The sequence below is a fragment of the Carya illinoinensis genome, chromosome 4, assembly GCF_018687715.1.
Source record: "Carya illinoinensis cultivar Pawnee chromosome 4, C.illinoinensisPawnee_v1, whole genome shotgun sequence".
In the NCBI taxonomy this organism is placed as follows: domain Eukaryota; kingdom Viridiplantae; phylum Streptophyta; class Magnoliopsida; order Fagales; family Juglandaceae; genus Carya; species Carya illinoinensis.
Genome location: NC_056755.1, coordinates 17,297,541 through 17,321,037, shown reverse-complemented (window position 1 = coordinate 17,321,037; position 23,497 = coordinate 17,297,541). Strand labels below are relative to the sequence as shown.

The window sequence follows — 23,497 nt, the reverse complement described above, 5'->3', positions numbered from 1 at the left end:
CTTATTATGATATAGCATATAGCTTCGCTGCAGTAGTAGTTGTTTCTATTGTAATATGTCCTGTTGGATTACTAGTGTTTTCTCTCACTGTAATAATTGGGAGGACGAGTTTCCTCTGGATGAAAATCTGCAACTTTTATGAGTAGAATGTTAGAATTTACAGGTACGCCTTTGACAAATTTGACCTATGAGTGTGGAAGTGGATCCGCTCCTCATGAGAAGTGGGCTTATTCTCAAATACGCTCATAAATTGTTACGTGTGAATAGTAATTATTTGTAATGAAGACATCATAAAAGAGCTAGAACTTGAAACCATACTAGAACTCCAAGACTCAACAAAATACTGACTGCAGAAAGGGCACGATTGATGATTGAAGCCATTGGTGAAGAAATGGAAAGGTTTTAGCTTAGATGGGAAATATCAACCCCGTCAGGGATCTTGAATGTGTCTGCAGCACCAAACTTCCTGAACTCTTCTTCTGTAAGGTCCTCTTCATTGCTATCATCTCCCTCATCATCATCATGGCTAGGTGTTGTGGGATCGTGGACGCTTCTAGACCGACAATTCTCAGTGGCAAGCATATTCACTTGGCCAAGGTGAGAGATTTCTACCACGACAGTATCATCATCACCTGGTATGGGTTGCTTCCAGGGTTCCCCATCAATCCTCATGTACGTATGATCAATTGCCCCTTTGTGGAACTCAAAGCGGATTCGGTGTGCCTAAGGCCAAAATAAAGCCAAAAAATCAGTGGTATGCTCAGGTCATTCAGTTGGTATTGAGAATTGAGTCATCCAATATAAAATGTCAAATGCTGCTCCGCAAAGTCGAATCCTAATAAGAGGTCTTATATTTGGCGACATTAGCAAAGATATCTTCTAAGGAAACCATTTTCCCAAGGACCAAGATAAAACAGGTCAGTTCCTAACCAAATGGCATCTCCTACAATAACTAAGGTGTGAAGGACGTCAGATCATGGTTCAATCCAGTTTAGAAATGCAAGCAGTGTTTACCTACCCACCAACGAAAATATTAAAAGGCAAGGGACAGAAAAATCAGGAGTTCATCTCATTATTATGATATGGCATATATCACAACTCTTAAAGGATTTGAACCTCTAACCGGACCATCAAGATTGTGATCCTCTTAGCCATGAGGCTTATCCCAGTTGCTGCCTAATAATGTGTGTATATATATATATTATGGCATATACGTGTGTGTGTATTGATAATGAATTTATCCAAAATCACACGATATCTAGGGTCTAATTCTTTTGTAAGATTTGTCTTTGCACTTTCTAGAAAATTACAAATACATCTATATATAGGAAAATGATAGTATGACTAACAGATATGCCTGCTCATATATTTTTATTTATTTTTATCTTTTCTTAATGGTTAAGGAAGTGACTATAAGTGAATTTATATGTTTTTATTTTTTATTTTTTTCTTCATGGTTAAGGATGTTTAAAAAATAATTAAAGAAAAATTAAAAAACTCTAGTGTGTACATTTACATTTGATAGTCATTCTATTATTGTCCATATATATATAATGTGTTGGAGAGAGAAAAAGGTGGGGGGGGGGGGGCGGATTTTTTATTTCTCACCTGAGCAAGACGAGTCCCGTGTCCTTTCGGAGCAAGCAAAACAAGCCCATGCCAAGCATCTCTAAACCCCACAATCTCCAGAAGGCCATCATCAACAAATGGACGAGTTAAACCCCTCTGTAAGTCATATTATGTCAGAATATTTTTACTAGATCTACTTAAGCAAAATCAACTTGCATGAAACTAATCAAGAGCAACAAAAGATTTGTGACTGGGGCAGGGGAGGAAAAAGAAAAGATAAGTCAAGTTTGGGAGCAACATCACGCTTTTTCTTCTGATTTGGTGTTCCCCAAGGATTTAGTCCACCAGAGAAGCTAGGCAAGTTCAGACAAACTATAGACCTGATGCTGTATTTAAAATGAAAAAAAAAATGAAAAAAAAGAAAGAAAGAAAGAAAGAAAGAAAGAAAGAGAAAAGTCAGTAGAAGCAAAGGGAGTTTAAATTAGGGAAGTTTATAATTAATCAACAAAACTACCATCACGTTTGCAATTTGACCACCGAATTGCTAATTTTAGCACTTTTGTACCTCAATTTGAAACTTCATTTGCAATGTGTGCCTTGTATACTTTCTTAAGGCTAGAAATAACCAATTGCCCTCATCAAAAGAAAATAAAATAAAATAACTCGGGCAATTTTGTCATTTCAGAATAAAAATGCCGGGATATCTTACCACTTAACTTTTGAATTCGGATGCCATGTGATAAAATGGGTAGTTTGAAACCCATATGGAAGGGGTGGTAGTTCAAGGGTTTAAGTGTAATTTACCCTAAAAACTCAAATAGAACACCAGAGAAAACTTATAAAGAGCACGTTCTTGGTTATGATAGCACATTAATCATCCAACGATCAGAGCAGCAGTAACAGAAAATAATCACTCTTGCAATCTTCGAGCAACCAAGAAATTAAGAGATTATTTACTGGAGAGTTACTCGTAAAGGATATTGTAATATAAATTAATGATACTAAAGAGCCTAACACCTTTTATGTGAAAAACTAAAAAGAACAGAACTTTTCAAAACAATAGGATCCTATATTAAAGCAAATATTAGCAGCAAACAGATGATGAGAAGCAATCGTGCGTCTTAGATAAACAGATGCATGTCAGGTACATGATAATAAAAATAATAAGGAATTCTTCGCACCAGACACCTTATTGTAAGTGCAAACAGCACAGGATGGAAAGGCCTGCTTTATATGTTCTTTTTAAATTCTACAATTAAGGACTAGAGAGGATATTGTCACCTGCAAGATAACTTCCTACATCTATGGACTACTAAAAAATCAGATAGGAATGAAATCCATGTTATTTCCCATTAAATATAGTAGCTAAACCTGCATTAAATCTCACAAAATCCAATAGAGGGCAGCCCAATATAGTAGATGCCCCAGACAACTTATTGTAAGTGCATACAGCACAGGATGCATTAAACTTATACCATATCAACAATATGCTATCCAAATGGTCCATAAGTAGATGCAACATGAAACCTGGAAAAAGCAAACTAAAGTAAATTGTGGTATAAAATACACAGAATATTTTACCTGTTAGGTATAGGGAGTTCTTCCCACTGATCCTGCTTTTTCTGGATGCGTACTTTTGCAAGGTGAGCCACACTCCTTTATTTAAAAAAATATATCAGTTTATCTAGTATATTTATATATTTTATACTATGTAATCTAGTATCTTTATGCATGAAGATAATCAATTCAATCATTGCTGTTCTAGGATCCCACTAAGAATATGGACAAAATTGAAGACAACGAAACAAATTCCTCTGCATAATTATGTGACCAATTTTATAGTGACTTGCTAAAACTCTGCCTTTGCGTGTCTGGTGGTAACCAGTGATTCATCAAAGCAAACAAATATGATACTATGATGACAATGATGATGAGGATTTGTGGTACCCCATTGCGAATGGTGAATATAGGTGACGTATGGGATCCCGCATTGATTGGGTGGCAAAAGTTCTTGCTCTTAGTGATTCCAATGGGTCTCAAGTTATACCATTAGCTAGTCCTTTTAGTGTGTAGGCCCAGAGGTGGCTTGACTTTTCTGGAGCTGTCACAGGATTACTTTACAAGTACTAGGAGAGCACATGAGAACCCCACCAGAGCATAATCACGATGCGGACACTTATCAAGGTACAAGCCAGAGAACAGAAAATTTTACAGTAACATATGGCATCTACTTATATATTATTTAATAAAATAAAGAAAAGATAAAGCAGTATTGAAATATAAAACTTATTCTTCTTTTTCATGAAATATAGAATAGACGTCAATTATTTCCAGAGCAGTAGCTGTTGCTTCCATTATGTCCCTTTTGTTGAACACAAAAGGGTTTCGAGTAAATCTGATTCAATATATTTGCTAAAAACACATACTTAAATAAAATATCAAAATTATTTATGTTAGGTCTGACAATGCAGAAAACACCTAAGTAAGCTTCGATCCATGCCAAAAACTCATACTATGAGTTTAGAGTTTGTTTAGATTTCTGAAAATTTAAATGGCATGAATGCATGTACTGAAATGTAACTCAACAGTCAGAATGTGGTAGTAATATGTTTCTGTAAATGAAATACTACTACAAAAAGTTTTCTCTGCATATAACCTTAGTTCCGATGATGTTTGTTGGGTTTCAACGGTGAGATTACATTTGAGTTTTGAGTTATTAGGTGAGAATAGTGTGATTAAGGGGTTCCTGAAACACTTAGTGATAGAATCAAAAGTCTTTGCTTTGTCAAATGATGGAAATTCCATGCTTATTATTGAGAGGAGTTGGAGGACAGTGAAAGAGATGAGGCTGAGAATGTCCATGGTGTAATGGTTGGCCAAAACAATGGAGGATTGTTAGAAGGGTGAAAAAAGGATTTTTACACCACCTCAAGAGAGGGTACCAGAAGGTTCATTGCGTAGATGTGTTCAAATGCCCACTGTAGCTACATGGATTTAGTGGAGTATAGTGGTGGTGGCAGACGCAGCTTTATAGTGGTGGTGACTTTAATGTTATAAGGTTTCCAAGCAAACGATCAGGAGAAAGTAGGTTGCGGCCAGCAATGATGGAATTCTCAGAGTGTATTTTTGATTTGGGATTGGTGGATGTTCCTCTTATGGGTGGAGCATTCACGTGGTCTAACAGCCAAATGTGGTCTACATTGGACAGAGTTTTAGTCTCCTTGGAGTGGAAAATTCATTATCAAGAGCTATGTCAAAGAGGCTTCCTCACCTTTGTTCCGATCATTTCCCTATCTTGCTAGACTATGGTGGTATTCAAGGAGGGCGTAGCTATTTTAAATTCGAGAATATGTGGTTGAAAATAGAAGGTTTTGTAGATAGGGTCAAGCAATGGTGGTCCTCAAACCACATTCATGGCACCCCTAGCTTCATTTTTGTGGGTAAATTAAAAGCTTTAAAAAAAGATTTAAAGCTTTGGAATTCTCAATCCTTTGGTGATATAGACGAACGTAAGAAGACTATGTTGGAGGAGCTACAAGAGGTAGAGAGGGTATAGAAGGGTCGGTTTCCTCTGGAAGAACTATCTCGGAAGATAGAGTTAGTTTCAAAACTACAGAGGATTACCTTATTGGAGGAAATCTCTTGGCGGAAAAAATTGTGCACATTGTAGTTGAAAGAAGGAGATCGAAGCACAAAGTTTTTCGATATAGTGGCCAACTCCCACAGGAGAACTAATACCATTGAGATGCTAAACATAGATGGTACTATTTGTATGGAGGCTTCTTGGTTACTGGTGGCTTTGTGACTAGATTTTCGATGGGTGATTCGATGGGTGACACCAATAGGAGTACTCTTAACATTTTTCATTTGTTCCCATACGATACTTTGATATTTTGTAAGGCAGAACAAAACTAGATTTAGGCATTGAGGGCACTTTTACTTTGCTTTGAAGTTGCATCTAGTTTGAAAGTAAACTTAGCAAAGTCAGAGTTAGTTCCAATTGGTAATGTTCGCAAGATCCGGCTGTAAGCTAACACTCTTGGATATAAGATCTCCTCTCTTCCCATGAATTACCTTGGTCTTCCTTTGGGGGGTGCCTCGAGGCCTAAATCTCTTTGGGATATAGTTATTGAGAAGATTGAACATAAATTGGCAGATTGGAAGAGATTGTATTTGTCGAAAGGTGGAAGGATCACCATAATCAAGAGCACTTTGTCAAATCAACCAAATTATTTCATATCTTTATTCTCAATTCCAACGAGTGTGGCAATCCATATTGAGAAACTTCATCGTGATTTCCTTTGGAGTGATCTAAGGGAATAAATTCAAATTTCATTTGGTTAAGTGGGACAAGGTAGGCTCCCCAACTTCAAGTTATGGAGGTGTTTTTTGTTTTTTTGTTTTTTAGGGGGGGGGGGGGGGGGGGGTGTTTTGGAGCACTAGGAAGGTACGTGGGGCTTAAGGAGTGGTAGTATGTAAGTACATTTGACGAAGACTTGCGTTGGGAGAAGGCTCTAGAATAAAATTCTGGTACGATTTATGGTGTGGAGATGTTGTCCTTAAGGACTCTTTCCCTTCGATTTTCAGGATTCCATGTGATAAAGAAGCCTTAGTGGATGACTTCGCGGAGATATCTGTTGACCTTTTGCAATGGAATGTGAGTTTCGTTTGAGCGGCCAAATATTGGGAAGTTGGCAAATTTTTGGATTTTTTTAGGCTCTTATACTCCATGAGACTGAACACTCAAGGATCTGACACATTGTGGTGGGTACTTGCAGGAAAAGGTACATTCTCGACTCGCTCTTTCCATAAGTCTCTCACACAACTGCAAAATAATCACTTTCCATGGAAAATGATTTGGAGAAATAAGGCATCTCCCACAATGGAATTTTTTGCTTGGACAACTTCTCTAGGTAAGATCTTGACGATGGATAACTTACAGAAACGTAGGGTGGTTATAGTGGACTAGTGTTGTACGTGCAAAATAAGTGGTGAGACTGTGGATCATCTTCTACTGCACTGTGAGGTTGCTAGAGCATTATGGAAATATGTATTCAGAAGGTTGGAGCTAGGCTGGGTTATGCCTACCATAGTGGTTCAGCTTTTGGCCAGTTGGACAAATCTTGGCAGTATTCCACAAATAACAATGGTGTGGAAGATGGTTCCTATTTGTATTCTATGGTACTTATGGCAAAAGCATAATGACCGGAGTTTTGAAGACAAGGAGCACTCATTAGAGGAACTTAGATTACTTTTGGTTAGAACTTTATTGGACTAAAGCTGTAGATTTCAATGGCCTTGATTTTCATGATTTTCTTGTTTCCATTTCTTTTCCTAAATAGGTGTTACCTCTTGTATACCATCTTGTGTACTTGGGCTATGCCTATTCTTATTAATACAATCATTTACTTATAAAATATGTGTGTGTGTGTGTGTGTGTGTTCGTTCTTAACCTAAAGTGAATCATGTTTCAATCTAAATAACCGTGTAGTGAAATGTGAAAAATTCTTGTAAACCAAGTTACCCAATAGTGGCTACTGGGACACTAATTAAAGGAAACAAGAAGAAAAGGCATTCTATTTCCTTGTTTAATGAACCATATCTTTGTACTCACCGGGAAGAAGGATGAAAAAGAGAAGCAGCAAACCATCCTTGTGTACATCCAAGCTTGGCATATGTACCCTGATTTTAAAAAAATAAAATAATAAGAAAAGAAGAGAATGAGAAGCATTTCATCTAATAAATATAAATTAAATATAAACACAATCAGGACCCAGTAACTACATGATATCAAGTAGCTTTACAAACCAATCAAGGCAAATGCATATTTTGCATTATTTATATCATACAAGGTTATATCTTATTTCACATTGCCAATGTACAACAAATCAAAGAAAATAACATACCACAGATGCCGTAAAAGAGTTTGAAGAATTTATTTTGCACATTACACATATCTAATCTGAGGGCCTATTTGGTTATCTCATGAAATTTGAATAGATCTATTCATACTCTCTATGGCATCCAAGGCACACATCTATATCATCAGAAATAAATGGACTGATCATCTTTAGACAGGATAGGATCAATTTTATGAATTGTTTACATGGATGTTTTGGTCTCAAAATTCACTCTTTTCCAATGGGAGTGTCAACTTGACTGTTCATAAAAGCCAAGTACTTTGTCTTCAAAACAAAGAATGGGGTCAATGAGTCACATCATTGCGTGCTCCAGAGGGGACGTTGGTCATTGTCTATTGGGGAAGTGAGTGTTGAGTGGTTGACGACCTCAGTAGAGGCTCTATTCCAAATGAAGGGAGATAAGATCTTGTTGACCATTAATGGGAAGGGAACAACACATTCCTGTTGCAGCGATGTTTGAACTACATTTGTTTCTTGGAGCTCCTAGTGTATGGGAGGTGGAGTCGGAGGGGCTTATTGGTAGTCCTGGAGGTAAGAAATGGAAAGTGATGGATAGCCTTTAACAAAGAGCTCAGTAGGGTGGAGGTTTTGTCTCAATCACCTCATAAAGATGGGCCTAGAGCTGAGTTTCATCAACAAGTCAAGTGTGGTGAGTCAAGTCCGATAAAATTAACCCCTATATCAGAAGGAGCATAGAAAGCTGGGCATAGGATGACAGTATTAGGAAGAAGCATCATCTTGCTTGATGGAGGTGCTTGCATTTGTCAAAGGCTGGTAGAAATACATTAATCAAAAGCACACTTTCCAACTTACCTATTACTACCTATGGGAGTTGCTAATATTTTGGAGAAGTTACAGCATACTTTCTTATGAGGAGGTATGGGTGAAGGAAACAAGATCCATCTTGTAAAATGGTCCAAGGTATGTTCACTGGTTGAAGAAGATGGGTTAAAGGTGAGACATAATCAATCCCGTTGGGGGAATGACTTTGGCACTATGCATATGAGAAAGAGAGCCTCTAGAGGGTGTTAATAGACACAAAATATGGTAGTATGAGAAAAGGTTGACGCGTAAATGAGTCTTTTAGGCTTGGTCTCTGGAAGAGCATTAGAAGGTAAGGGAGACTTTTCCCACTTCACTGGTTTTACGGTGGTGGACAGATCAAAGGTTCGCTTCTGGCATGACATGTGGTGTAGGGATCAATCAATAAGAAGTGCATGTCCAAACGTCTTGCATAAAGGAAGCTTTTGTGGTGGATCCCTATCAGCTTCAATATGATTCTATTCGATGGGGGATTACCTATAATAAAGAGGCTAATGATTGGGAGGTGGATCTCCTCTCATCCTTCTTTGACAGATTGTACCCTTGAGGTTGGGAAATAATGATGACTATAAAATGGATTGGAGCCCATCCAAGAGAGGTGTACTAGAATTAAAATCATATCACATGCTATGTAATCATGTCAAAGCCCCTTTCTGGGGGAAGGTTATTAGCATAAAATAAGGCTAACCTCATTGTTGGATATGAAATGAACTGGGGTCCAGCCCATTAGAAGCCTATTGCTAGGAATAAAAGGAAGAGATAAAGACAAGGAAAGTTGACCGACGAAAGTGATATGAGGCAAGTTGGACTCATCCACTCCAAAGAATGAGATATCTATAAAAGAAAGGGACCACTACAAACATAGGGGGATCGGATAACTCTACAAGGAAAGGCTTCTCTACCATCTCGGGGAACTCTCTCTCCAGAAGGGAGGCATCTTCAACCTCCGATTGACCTTATCTCTTCCACTGCATTGAGAGCTATGAGTGGCCATGAGAGACTAAAATCATCCAATATAGTGGATTTCACCCCCAAATGACCCGTGGGCATAGGCTTTTATGCCGAACTACGTAAATCTATGTGTCTCTCTCTTTATTTAGATTTTATATGCTTTATTTGCTATTTATTTCATGGATAAGTATGAGAAAATTGTGTCAAAATCCAAACCACCATCATGGGCCATTCAACCGTATTGTTGAACTCCAATGACGTCAGAAAAATGCAATAGCAATTTGGCACCATTTCTAAGAATGAACAAATCACTCTCAAAACAAGAAGTCACATGACCCAACAAAAGCTAGTTCAGCACAAAAGAGGCACTACTCTCAATGGAGTGTTACAGCGAAAGAGGAGAAATAAAGTCCTAGCCACTTCCTAGCTCATCCATTAGAGACTGCTCCACACACGGCCAGGAGCTAGGGCTACCAAACAATCTCCGTTCACTGCCCAAGGGCTTCCCTGTGACCACCAATGAAAGCCACATCAGTCCCTATTTTAAACCCCACAAACAAAGCAAGTCGAAACCATAGGAATAGCGGTCCTGCATGTCCACGAAAATCTTATCTATTTCTATTGTTTCTCTTTATCTATTGGGAATAAGTTGGAATCCTTGGCCATCACTTGGAAAATCCCAAGCAAGCTCAGATAGAAGCCTAGCGGGCACCTACCACATCGGTGCTTGAAAACCAGCAATGCAACTTGCACGAGACAAAAGCTAGGCACGCACTTAACTCGCCAATGCTTAGAAAGTCCCAGGCAAGCAATAGAGCTCACCAGAAAGACAAGCAAGGTGGGCATGCAACCTACCTGCACATAGAGAACCTTGAGCAATGAGCCTGTCTAAGCAACTATCAAAGCAAGTAACCATGGAGCTCGTTTGGGCTGTAAATGATTAGCCCGCCCTCTCAAGGATTAGTGAAGGGAAGCAAGGCGGGGTACTTAACCTGCCCACACAGGGAGCATTTGGATGAGCAATGAAACTCCATTGCTTGCTCGCATCATGGTGAGCAATGGGGTGTCACCCCGAGGCACATACCTGCCGAAGCCTGGCGTTCGTGTAGCTCACTGAGCATTGAACAGAAAAAGCCAAGCAATGAAGCTTGCCCAAGTATGGCAAGCAATGAAACTTGCCCCAAGCAACAAATACTCAGAACACCCGGTTTGCTTGCCCCAATCATGAGATTTAACTTTTGTGAAAAAGTTTGAATTTTGGATGTTGTCACCATAAAGCTCCTCAAATTTCTACAAGGCACTTAGCCCAGATGAACACACAAATGGACAAGCTAGCACTAAGCCCGGATGAGTGCACGGATGGATGGACATGCGGGCACGACTACTTCCCCGGAGCAATGAGGAGACTTCAGGCTAGCAATCACGCTTGCCCTGAACAACAAGGAAAGACAATTGCAAGCAACAATTTTCTTCTTGAGTAGTGAAGCACTCTTGAGCAACAATGCTAGCCAACAAAGCTCTCCCGAGCAATAACGCTTGCCCCAAGCTACAAAGGACCATGTCGAGCAACGATGCTCTTCCCAAGCAACAACATAGCCCGCCAAGCAATAACACTCTCCCGAGCAATAAATTACCATGCCAATCAACGACGTTCTCCATGATCAACAAAGGAACTAGCCAAGAAATAATGCTCACCCCAAGCAACAAAGCTCCCCATAAATAGGGTCACCTTTAAGCCTCGCTTGGGAACCTCGAGCATCACTTGAGCACTATGGAAATAGAATTCTTACAAGTCGTTAGGCCACTTGGCTTAGGTTTTGCAAGTCTCAAACTCATGATTTAGATTATTTCCATGAACCAATTTGGTTTTTGGTGAAAACTTCTCACAATAGTGCAGTCGAGTACACCTCTCGCCACAGCAACGCAATTGAGCATGCCTCCTCCCATGGAAAACAAGGCATACATATGCCTTTGCCACAACAGCCATCATGCAACTGAGTTCCAGCGAACAAGGCACACACGTGCACCTTTGCCACACAAGCGGTCAGGCAAGCCTTTAGCTACTTCATCAAGAAGTGTCAAGACACACACATGCAACCAAGCTACCTCTCTCACCATAACCATCACCAGCAAGTTACCTTCGAGAACAAACCTCTGAGCTCCATAATTGCCTCATGCAAGTTGCCTTCGGGAATGAGTCAATGGGCTCGGCAATTGTCTGAGATGGACCGAGGGGTTGACGGCCTCCCTGACCATTTAGCACGGGTTACAACCAACAAACTCTGACTTTAATGCCAAAATATTAACGCAACCTTGAAACCCTCTCAGAGGGCAAGAAATCCATTAGCACCAATGAAAAACAGTTACACAAGATAAACAGTATGCTCGATTACCATCCTAGAGGGCAAGAAATTCAATGCTCTTTGCTAACAATAAACAGTCACACACAAGCATTAGTATGCTCGATTATTATACATATGCTCACACAAACAAACATTCTAAGAGGACCATCCTCAAAGGCGCTTACAAGGATTTACATGTCTCCTTGAGATCTGACCTCAGAGATCTTCATTGCATCACACGACAAAGGAAAACCAAGGACAAGTTCCTAGAATTTATTTTTCTATAGTTTTCGTAGACTTTTCTATCATGGTTGACTTGAAGATTCTTAAAGCCTTCTTGCTGGAGACCTTAAGAATCATGGGCATCTGTTGGATATGAAATGAACTAGAGTCCAGCCCATTAAAAGCCTATTACTGAAGATATAAAGACAAAGAAAGCTGACTGACGAAAGTGATATAAGACAAGTAAGACTCAACTACTTCAAAGAATGAAGGAGATTTCTTTAAAAAAAAAAATAAAGGGACCACTACAAACGTGGGGGATTAGATAACTCTACAAGGAAAGTCTTCTCTACCATCCCGAGAGACTCTCTCTCTCTCCAAAAAGGAGGCATCTTCTTCAGCCTCCAGGAAACCCTATTTCCTTCACAGAAGCCAAGAGAGACTATAAAATCACCCATTATAGTGGATTTTGCCCGTAAACTACATATAGATGTAGGCTTTTATGCCAAACCATGTAAATCTCTCTCTCTCTCTCTCTCTCTCTCTCTCTCTCTCTCTCTCTCTCTCTCTCTCTCTCTATTTACATTTTATATGCTTTATTTGCTATTTATTTCATGGATGAGTATGCGAGGATCATATTAATATCCAAACTACCATCGTGGGCCATTCAACTATATTGTTGGGCTCTGAACCCATCAGAAAAATACATCAACACTTGTAGTGGCTTTCTTCACATGGATGACGCCTCAAGGAAAAATTCTTACCTAGAACGTGAGAATACAAGGAATTATAATAGTTAATTGTTGTTGTATGTGCAAGAGAAGTGAGGAGACATAGGATTGCCTTCTTTTGCATTGTGAGGTTGCAAGTATCCATGGAACATGATATTCGATCTCTTTGGGCTTGGTTGGGTGATTCCTTCCCATGTGGCGGAGCTTATAACGTGTTGGAAAGGGCAATTTGGCCGCCATGAGTGCACACCTTTGCGCAAGATGATCCCATCATGTATACTATGGTGTCTATGGAGAGAACGCATATAACACAGCTTTTGAGGACTAAGAAAAATTGGTGTCGAAAGAGGTTGCAAGTATCCCATGGAGCATGATCTTCGATCTCTTTGGGATTGGTTAGGTGACTCTTTCCCATGTGGTGGAGCTTTTAATGTGTTGGAAAGGGCAGTTTGGCCACCATGAGTGCACACCTTTGTGCAGGATGATCCCATCATGCATATTATGGTGTCTATGAAGAGAAAGAAACCAACGTAGTTTTTGAGGACTAGGAAAAATCGGTGTCGGAGTTAAGTCATTCTTCATTAACACCCTATACCATAGGATAATGGCCAACCATGGTGTTGCCTTTCTATATCCACTTTTCAGATTTTCTAGCATGTTTTTTCTTTTGTTTGTTAAGTGGATTCCTATAACATCATGTATGCTAGGTTAATATCATCTTTACCGCCAACCAAATTTTATCTTACTCATTAAAAAAAGCTTTATACATTGCCTAGTTCAAAATAATGAACTTTCATTTAAAAGTAAAAATAAAATAAAATAAATAATAAACAAAATAAACCAGTATAAATGCAAATGGACCAGCCAGGCAAGCTCTCAAAGGAGGAAAGGCATAAGCGCTACTCAAACAGTGTCATTATGCAACATAAACTTATCCAAGTTTTTCAAAAAGCATTTAAGCAGACTCTGGAGATAAAGATCAACAAATCAAGTGCCAAAGTCCTGCGGATTTAGTATACAACTTGAATGCATTAATTGGCCATCGACATGTTAATCAAGACAACTAATGCAAAGAAATGCTAAGAGACACATCACAAAAGTACCAAACAAGTAAAGTTTCTCCACATGAACTTGAACATGGAAACTAAGGAAAGTTTCATGTAAAGTATTTAACTTCACAAATATGAACAGATTTTTTTGTAAGTACAAATATGAATAGATTCAATGTCCATATGATTAACCTAAAATTATACTCTAATGACCATAACTCAAAATTAGATATATGATTATGGAAAGGATAACATATCACTGCATTATACAAACTATAACTGTCTTTCAGCTGTTCAATGCAATTATCCATACTACCCTGTACAATCCAGGCACATCTGCACCAAAAGTGTTGCATCTTTTCCGAAAACTAATACAATTCTTCACTACTGACAATTTTACTTCCCAATACGCTCTCTCAAGCCATCTAATCACTATTATGTATATTCCAGTCACCCAAACAGGTCTTATTATATCTGGGGAAGTGTAACTGATACTAACAGCTGAAAATACTAATTTTTTCAATTTTAAAATTTATTTCAAAAGGGCATAACGTATTAAATTAACAGATTCAATAACAAAAGTAGAGGAAACAAAAATGACACGTCCATTTTAATTATAACTATAGTTGACATCTTTGTATCAGCAAAAATGGAGCAGAAAGAATAGCAATACCTGATTAATTAACTGGTTCTTAAATTTTTCAGGATGCAACTTTCGCTCGGAATGAAAAGCGTATGAAACTTGAGCATCCATTCCTATGGAAAAGAGAACAAAGGTTATTCTAACACCATACGGAACAATGAAGACTGTAAAATAGAGAACAAAAATTTCATTTACAAAATTCAAGCTGGAAGAAAAGAAATAAAGAAGGGTATAAATGTTATTAAGAATCGCTCATGATAATGAGGCTCATGTAACAATCATTGTCATATGTTGCACGACTCTACTCAGTGGAATCTGTATTTGTGCATAGGGAGAAGCAATGGTGAAGACAAAATGGTGTGAGGTCCATCTAGAAAAGTAGCATTCGAAATGAAATCATTCTATCATTTGTTGTGTTCACAACAGGACCCTTACCTTGGAAGCTCATTTGGAAAAATAAGGCTCCCCCTAGAGTTGCTTTCTTCACTTGGGATAAGGTTTTTGGGAAGTTTCTTATCTTCAACAATATGAGGAAGGGTGTTGTAGTAATCAATCGGTGTTTTTTTTTAATAAGTAAACCATTGTATTAATAATAATAGGTGTAGCCCAAGTACACAAGATGGTATACAAGAGATAGCACCTATCTAGGAAGAAACAGAGGATGCAAGAAAGTCATGAAAATCACGGCCATTAAAATCTACAGCTAAGGCCCATAGAAATAGAGTTCTAATAAAAAGAGTTCTAAGTTCCTCTATTGTGCACTCCTCATCTTCAAACGTCTAATCATTTCACTCTTGCTACAAATACCATAGGATACAGATAGGAACCATCTTCCACACAACTTTGATTTGTGGGATACCTCCTAGCGCTGTCCAGCCGGCCAGCAATGCTATCATTGAGGTGGGTATAACCCAAGCTAAGTCTAATCTAAAAAAAACTTCATCCAATAGCACTTTAGCAAGCTCACAATGCAATAAGAGATCCTCCACGATCTCGCCAGTTTTCTTACACATGTAACACCAATCTAATATAATCATCCTGCACTTTCGCAAATTATCCATTGTCAAAATCTTACCCAGAGGTGTTGTCCAAGCAAAAATGCTACTTTAGGAGGTGCCTTATTTCGCCAAATCTTTCGCCATGGAAACTGAATGTTTTGCAACTATGTGAGAGATTTATAGAAAGAGCAAACCGAGAATGTGCTTTTACCTGCAGGTACCCACCACATAAAGTCAACACCTAGATTGCTCGGTGTTGTCATGGAATACAAGAGACTAAAAAATTCCTCAAAGCTACCAACTTCCCAGTCTTGGGCAGCCCTATTAAAGTTAACGTTCTATTGGACTTGGTCTCCAAATATCACCATTAGATCAGTCACCAAGGCTTCTTTCTCACTTGCAACATAGAAATACTGAAGGGAAGGATTCCTTTAAGGCATTATTCCCACACCAAAGGTCGCTCTAGAATTTTATTCTAGAGCTATCTCCCAACATAAGTCTAGTGTGACAAGTAAAAATCCCCCACCCTTGTCTAATGTGTTTCCAGACTCCCACCCCATAAGCTTCAAATTGATTAGTGTTGCATGTGTAAGAAGGGTGAGGTTCTCAGCTTTCCATAGAACATGGTTACTGGCCTCTTTGGGATAGATTAGGTTATGCCTTTTCAAATGGTGGATCTCTTAACATGTTGGAAAGGGCAGCGTGGTAACCATTAGAGCAAACTTCTATAAAAAAAAAAAAAAAAAAAAAAAAAAGATCCTATCATGCTTATTGTGGTGTCTTTGAAGAGAAATAATCATAGTTTTGAGGATTACGACAAATCACAAATCGATGCCAGAGCTGAAGTCTTTCTTGCTTAATATCTTATTTCATTGGATTGTGGCCCAAAATGGTTCTGTTTTTATATTCTACTTCCGAAGATTTTTTAGCACTTTTACCTCTTGCTAATTAGGGGGATCTTTCGTGTACTTCTTGTGTACTAGGTTAACACCCTCTTTTGTCAAAATAAAATTTATCTTACTCACAAGAAAAGTTCCTTCTTTTGCAGGATACTAATGATGAACAAGCAATTAATTGAAATTTCAAATTAATTCTCAGAATTAAAAATAAAATACTTAATACTATTTTTGTAATTTTAATACATGTAAGAGACTGTTCAAATAACTGGACTCCTTTAGAATGTTAAATCTCATCACCAATACAATATCATATTCTTTGGGGTTTAAATCTTACATGGGAAAAAAAGAGCATACAAAAAAGATACAATTAAAGTCACTGGAAAGAAAGGGAGCAGTTCAACTAAGACAAATATATGTGTGTGTGTGTGTGTGTGTGTGTATATATATATATGAATAAATCTATTTATCATCCTTTTTATCATCATCCTCTCAACATCCCTTGATGTGGCATTAAATGATAGGTGCACAAGTAAAATATAATAAATAGTCTCCAATCATTAATACCACATAATGAGATGAGAGGATGATGGTAAAAGGGATTATGAGCAGCATTACTCTATATGAATAAATCTATATATATTTATATATAGAAATTCCAAAATTTATTAAAGGCATTTAAAATTAGGAAACATAAGAGTTTTAAAGCTTAGCAATGTAACAAACTAAATTAATCTAGGACTCCAGAGGAAGTATTCTTACCCATGCTAAAGTAGTTCCAAAATCCTCCGCGAAATGTGTGGAAACCTTCCTGAGGAAATAGGAGACATAAACACGTTAGAATTTGAAGCAAAAAAGAATGCTACCACTATAAAAGGGGATAGCTTTCACAGAATGAAAACCAAGTGAGAAAAAAAAAAAATTTATTTTATTTTTTACAGCTACTGCTTCTCTTCTATATAACACTAGTGGCTACTCCATAGTGGTTAGTCAGGTACAAGGAAGGTTTCATTTGAAAATCTACACTTTGCCTTTTTACATGCTATGGAGGCAGGCAGGTAAAATCACTAAATACAATTTCCAAGCAATATCATATTTGCACAGATTCCAAAATCCAAACTGCTATCAGAAGAAAGTTGTCAGCCATAGAATAGGGGAGGCCCTTCAAAATATTAAATGACTAGATTCGTAATGTGAACTATACTAAAGTAGATTAATTAGAAATTATCTGCTAATCCATTCAATTAATTTCTTATGCAAATCTGAGCTCAGATACATAAATAATTAATGCATCAATATGCATTAGCCTTTTCCGAGCCAAATCAGCAAATATATCATATCATTTCAATTGATCACACAACTAGCACAAAAAACTCTGATAAAGGCATACATCCACTTCAATGTTGCCACTCCGTAGGTATTGTGCAAAGAGTTCTAATGTTCTTTTTTTCCCTTTAACTTCAATGTCACGAAGCATGCAATATGAATGATGTTTACTCTTCTTTGCATAAAAGCCATTGATTTATACAAGCTTAATACTATTGTCCCCATTTAGCTTAATACTACTGGCCATAATAATGACTTGAGAATGAAAAACGGAGAGAAGCAGAGCCGTTCACAGAAAAGATATGCATTTATCAGAACAAAATTGTGAAGAATTGTAATCAGCTGCTTGTGCCCAAGATAGAATTTCTAGATTTGGTAGCAGCACATGGTCAGCAAATTCTTAGGAGCAAAAAAGATTAGACTAGTACCATTTCGTCTGCATCGGAGACACGATGAAATGCATGCAAAGAATGTGGTAGCTCAAGGGGTGCAATGGGATCACAGGGTTCTTTTGGAGCTTTCATCCTCATGAGAATATGCCAACTGGATTACAGAAACAGAATCAATAACCACATCGGTGGGAAGAAAAAGAAAAAAGAAATAGATTTATAAAGGAGGCATCAATGCAATTGTAATGAAATATGAACTAGGTTGTCAATATCCATCGTCCTGAAGTAAGGCTGGAAGGGGAAGTGCCTGTGAAAAGCCATGTATCACCTGTACACAGAAGACACCAACCCCCACCACTCTTTTAAAACTGTCATGAAAGGAAAATGATAATGAATATGTAGTTGTAATTTGAGATTCAGGAACTAAATAGTACAGGCACACAGTGCCAGGAGCTACAAAATGATAGTTTGAGATTCAGGCATTAAGTAGAAAGACATCAAGAGAAAAGGTCAATCCCTCCCAACTTTGCTGATACTGCACTCATTTCTACCTAGGAAATTTAATGATTCTTCGAATACTGCATGACTAGGCTCATAATATTCAACCAACCTCCAACCTGGCAGCATCTGTAGTATGCCAAAGAAGATCCTACTTAACAGAAGGCTGAATATTACTATACAAAAGAAGGGAAATTCCTCAAAAGGACATTTTCATTTCCTCTGAGATCTACGTCTCACGGAAATTATGTAACAGAATAGGTTAAATGACTTTGGAGGCAACTCTACAGTGCAATCTCTTATAAAAGAGTAAACTTGAAAGTATACACAATAAATTATCTGGGACTTGATAATCAAATAGTGTGTCTTCCTGAGAACTAAAATATTTGAAGAACAATCAAGAGCAAAATAAAAAAACATAATTAGGTCTAAGTCATCTATGCAGTGACATCACAAGTCTATATTAAATGCTTATAATGAATAAATAAGCCTGTTGCATAACTTGTCTATTTTCATTTCCTTGGCTTTCTTTACTTGACCCAAAAATGATTTAACAGCGTGATCATCTGTCCCAGGATTCTTCTTTCCCTGCAAAAGCAAACTGGATGTTAAACATATGGCAGATAAAATTGAAATTATCAATGCTTACACACTAAAATGGAGAAACTTCTTGGAAGCATGTACATAAAAGTATATAAATGAAACTGTACATTTCAGAAGGTAATATGCAAGCTTAAGAAGGGGATTATTCCTAAACTATAGATGACAACATATCTTCCAGCTCAGAGTATAGATTATCAAAGTTAAGAAAATGTTCTAGATTCTTGACTAACAACTGTGCTTTACCACATAGAAAACAGAGAAGAAAGAACATGGATTCATATTAGATCTGATTGGATGCAAAATTAAAAGTCAAGCATCTAGCCATTATAACTTTTTGCAGACACTTCAAAGTAGTAGAACCTACAGAGATGGGTTAGTTCCTACCCATCCAAATGCAAATGGAAGATTATTTCCTGTTCCCAAGGGAACTGTAGCAATTGGTGGTGGATGAGATAATTTCAGATCACAAACAACTCCAAGAAGCCAGCCAGCTGTTCCATCACCACCTGCAACCTAAAAGGCCCGCTATTCATGTTAGACTTATTAAATGTCAACAGCATACCAGGTCAGTGCAATAATACAGTGCAAAATAAAAAAGGTTAGATAAGGTAAGCATAAAAAAGTATCAACCATTTCTAAACTCACAATTAATCTCAAGCGCTTCTCAATGTTCCCTGCAAACTCATCTCCATTATGCTTGAGCTTTTCTAGGTTCACGTAGATCTTGTGCAGCACCTTATCAGGAGCCTCATCTCCTAAATCAAAAACCTGAGTTGTCATTTCAAAGTCAGCCCCCATGGCAAAAAAAAGATGCTCAACTAATTCACAAGAGACTAAAGGAACCTGATTTTCATTGAGAAGACTACGGAAGGTAACAAGAAGATTCCCACCCAGCTGTCCGCCACTCTTGGAATTGATGAACACTATCACTGGACATGCGGGCACATTGGAGGCAGTCACAACCTCTGATTCAGGTTTTAGTATGTAAGTAGGAATTTGGAAATCCTCAGCCAAGAACACAGTCTCGGAATTAGAATCAACCATTACTGCCTGTAACAGTATCACATCATTGCTGGTGATCAAGGTCAGGGAGTAATAAATAGCTAAAAAGATTCTCTGTATAAGAAACACATGGAAGATCATGCATACTAGCAACTTATTTGCTAATTAAATAAAAGTCAGGAACCAAATCTTTATTTCATTTAGTGACATGTCACAGACTCAAATAGCTAAGTAACAATTCATATAAATAACAAACCACAACACCATTTGACGGCCCTTTTGCAAATTCAGTTTTTTGGATGAATCTTTTGCAAGAAAATTTTGTTAATAAGAGAGAAACTGTTGTAAAAGTGATCCGTACACGAGAGTCCTAAAGAATTACCTTAGGTCAAGAGATCAACAAAATCATCAAAACAAAAATGGAAGAAAAAAGAAGTCCAACAATAGTACACCGTTCATCTAAAGACCGAAAGAAACAATATTTGATCTTAACACCGCAAAAGTGCCATACTTTTTGGATGACTGGTTTTGAGTGAATATTCTTATGGATATGATAGATTTAAACTGCGTTTGAGGAATGGTTTGCAAAATTTAATAGATTAAATAATATAAAACAAGCAGGTGAATGAATATTCTTATAGACATGGTAGATTAAAAGTTACAGAGATGAATATTTCACGTCAAAATTTATTCGCAAGTTATATGCGGATAGCTTTAAGGAAAGCTCGTTCAGTAAATTCAACAAACAACATATCTTTCAACCGTAAAACAAGGCAAACGACAAAACATAGAGAGAAGAAGAATTGATTGGCGAAATAGAAACGAACGCATCAAAAGAAAGAAAATTCCTTACTAAGTCACTCATTTTCTTAGCGACCAAAAAGATATCAAAATGATAAAAACAAAAAAACCACAAGCTTTGATGAAAACGATAACATGGAATTCACATCGAAAATAACTAATGCACGCAGGCGAAGACTCTGCTTGCGGATTCGGTTAAAGCGAAGGAAAAGTTGAAATTACCTGGTAAAGGGAATTACAGATCGGAATCGTATGGAGATCGCTTCGGGATTATTGAGCAGAAGACTACAAGGAATGCATTAACTTAATGCATTTAAATTATATATAAATGGTAATCTACAAAATTAAATTAATATATGAAATGAAGAACACAAACAGACAGGTAGGCGTTGACTTCAATGCTTCAGACATTTTTATTTATTTATAAAATATGATATATCCACGCGGTTATCATGACAAAAATAACAGTAACTTTTTAAAAATCTGAGAAATAAAAGTGCGACAGCCACAGAAAGGAGGTTGGACTGTTGGCCGGGATATTGAACGTGAAAAATGCACCTGAGTGGCTGGCTGCTTTCTTCTGGTCTTCTATGATGGAGAAAGATTGATACGTCAGTATTCCTCGTGGCCATTCGTGTGGGGCCTGCCGTGCATCATTCAGAGCACCATAATAATTGGAAAAAATATAATTACAAGTATAATTATGTATTAATCTGTGTATCAATGTAATGTAATTGATCAAAAATGTAAATTTTATTAAAAATAATATTAATTTAAATTTTAAGTATAAATAAATCAGTATTGATTTACATATTAGTACGTGATTGTGCTTGTATGTAACAAAACTCTAAGAATTGTGAAGGCCAAAATTTGTCCTAAACTATTTTACTCTATACTTTCTTCGAATCATAAATGCATTTATAACAAGAGTTTTATTACATATAAATAAAATTACATATTAATCTACGTATTAATACTGATTTTTTTATATTTAAAATTTTAATTAATACTATTTTCAATAAAATCTATTTTTTGACCAATCACAATAAATTGATACACATATTAGTATATAATTGTACTTGCAACTAGATTTTTCTTTATAAACATTATCCATGTAAGAAGTATTATAAATTTTATAAAAATAAATTTATAAATTGATTTAATTTTAAATTATATATTTGATTTGTTAAAAAAGTAATTTTATAATTTAACATATCACATTAAATTATATTAATTTAAACTATATTAAATCATATCTCTAACCATATATCTAGTGAGCAATATTGTTCATCATCTATTTTCTCATCATTCTCTTATCATCTCACGATGTGACATTAGATAATTAGAAACTATTTATTATGTTTAACTTATAAATCTATTATTTAATATCACATTATAGAATGATAAGAGAATGATAAAAAATAGATATAAATAAATTTTTTTAATAACTAGTTGGCCTTTAGTTATTAAAAGAGAAGAAATACAAGGTGAAACAACATCCACCTTGATAAACTCATAATCAAAAAGCAGATCTTCTTTAGCAAGCTTATGAGCTATACCATTAATCTCTCTACTAACATGTTCAATTTTCTAAATAGAACCAACTAGTAAAGCTTGAAAATCTTATAGGATACAGATCAGCCTTCCATTATTTTGGTCCTGTTCTAAACAACAGTGACAACTTGACTTGAATCATCCTAAAAAATTAAAGTCTAGGCCAAGATCTTTACAAAATAGAGCGGCAGCATGTAAAACCTCTAGCTATTGCAAGTATTGGATAAACACAAAAGACATTGGTTTAATCATGCTAGCAAGAACAACACCATCACAACATGTAACAATCACATCAATACCAATTTTGTTGCAATCAATCTTAATAGCAACATTCCCATTAACTTTAACCCAATTAGCTGATAGTGCTTCCCAGTGCAAAATTGCAGCTGTACAGCAGGTCTTGCCACAATTGACTTAGGCATTGCTTCCAAACAATCATTCCATGCTTGAACAGCATGACAATAAGCAGTTGATGGAGGTAAAAAGCTACCCCCTTGGATCAAAGAGTTTCTTCTACGCAGTGGCAGGCCCACGTCATACTCGACGGGGCTATGACTTTTTGAAAATACAACATATCCCCCTTATATTTTATACATAATTATATAGATATAAAAAATAACTCCTTTAAAAATTTCTAACCTTTATATACTCTCTAAAATTTTTTAAAATTTCAATATATCTAGAAATGTTTCTTTCCAATTTTTTTCTTATAATCTAAAAATTTTGTTTAATTTCTATATATTATTTATTTTCAAGAATGTGACCTCTTAAAAATTAAAATTAAAACTAAGTTAAGAAGAAATAATAAGCTTATTATATGGACCTCAAAGTTAATTTATATACAATATTAGATTTCTTAATAAGGAATTCAAAGTGAAAATATAAGAAAAATATTTAAAATCTATGATTTATATAAAAAAATAGTTGAGAGATTTTATCCTCTAAACTTTATTAAGTAAGAAAAGAATTTATTTAAACTCTCAATTATAGCATTATATGTTTAATGTGATATGAAAATATTTAGCTTTTGCATAAAATCTGATAAAGTAGCTTACGTATTAGAATAAAATGTGACATTTTAAAAGATCCCTTGATAGTTTATATGAATAAAATAAAATTTAAATATCTTATTATAAAAATAATTATGGATGGATATTATTTTATGAAACATTATCGTTAG

The 23,497-nt window shown here is 36.5% G+C and overlaps 1 protein-coding gene across 3 annotated transcripts; it reads right to left on the bottom strand.

Annotated features, from left to right (window-relative positions):
* Window positions 1–116: 116 nt before the first annotated feature.
* On the bottom strand, window positions 117–21,313 carry LOC122307372 (diacylglycerol kinase 5-like). 3 transcript variants are annotated; one of them, XM_043120238.1, is made up of 13 exons: window positions 20,986–21,313; window positions 19,804–20,032; window positions 19,606–19,728; window positions 19,345–19,473; window positions 18,860–18,945; window positions 17,899–18,013; window positions 16,907–16,955; window positions 14,281–14,363; window positions 7,184–7,251; window positions 3,151–3,225; window positions 1,868–1,955; window positions 1,609–1,725; window positions 117–723 (listed from the first exon to the last, which is right to left on the bottom strand). In XM_043120238.1, exons 2-13 carry the CDS (start codon window positions 20,002–20,004, stop codon window positions 403–405), a joined length of 1,455 nt encoding a protein of 484 aa, XP_042976172.1. In that variant the 5' UTR covers window positions 20,005–20,032; window positions 20,986–21,313; the 3' UTR covers window positions 117–402. The 3 variants fall into 3 exon arrangements, with proteins under 3 accessions (XP_042976172.1, XP_042976170.1, XP_042976171.1); XM_043120236.1 differs by having other exon boundaries at window positions 19,804–20,010; window positions 20,986–21,312; XM_043120237.1 differs by lacking the exon at window positions 20,986–21,313 and adding an exon at window positions 20,345–20,504 and having other exon boundaries at window positions 19,804–20,010.
* Window positions 21,314–23,497: the final 2,184 nt, after the last annotated feature.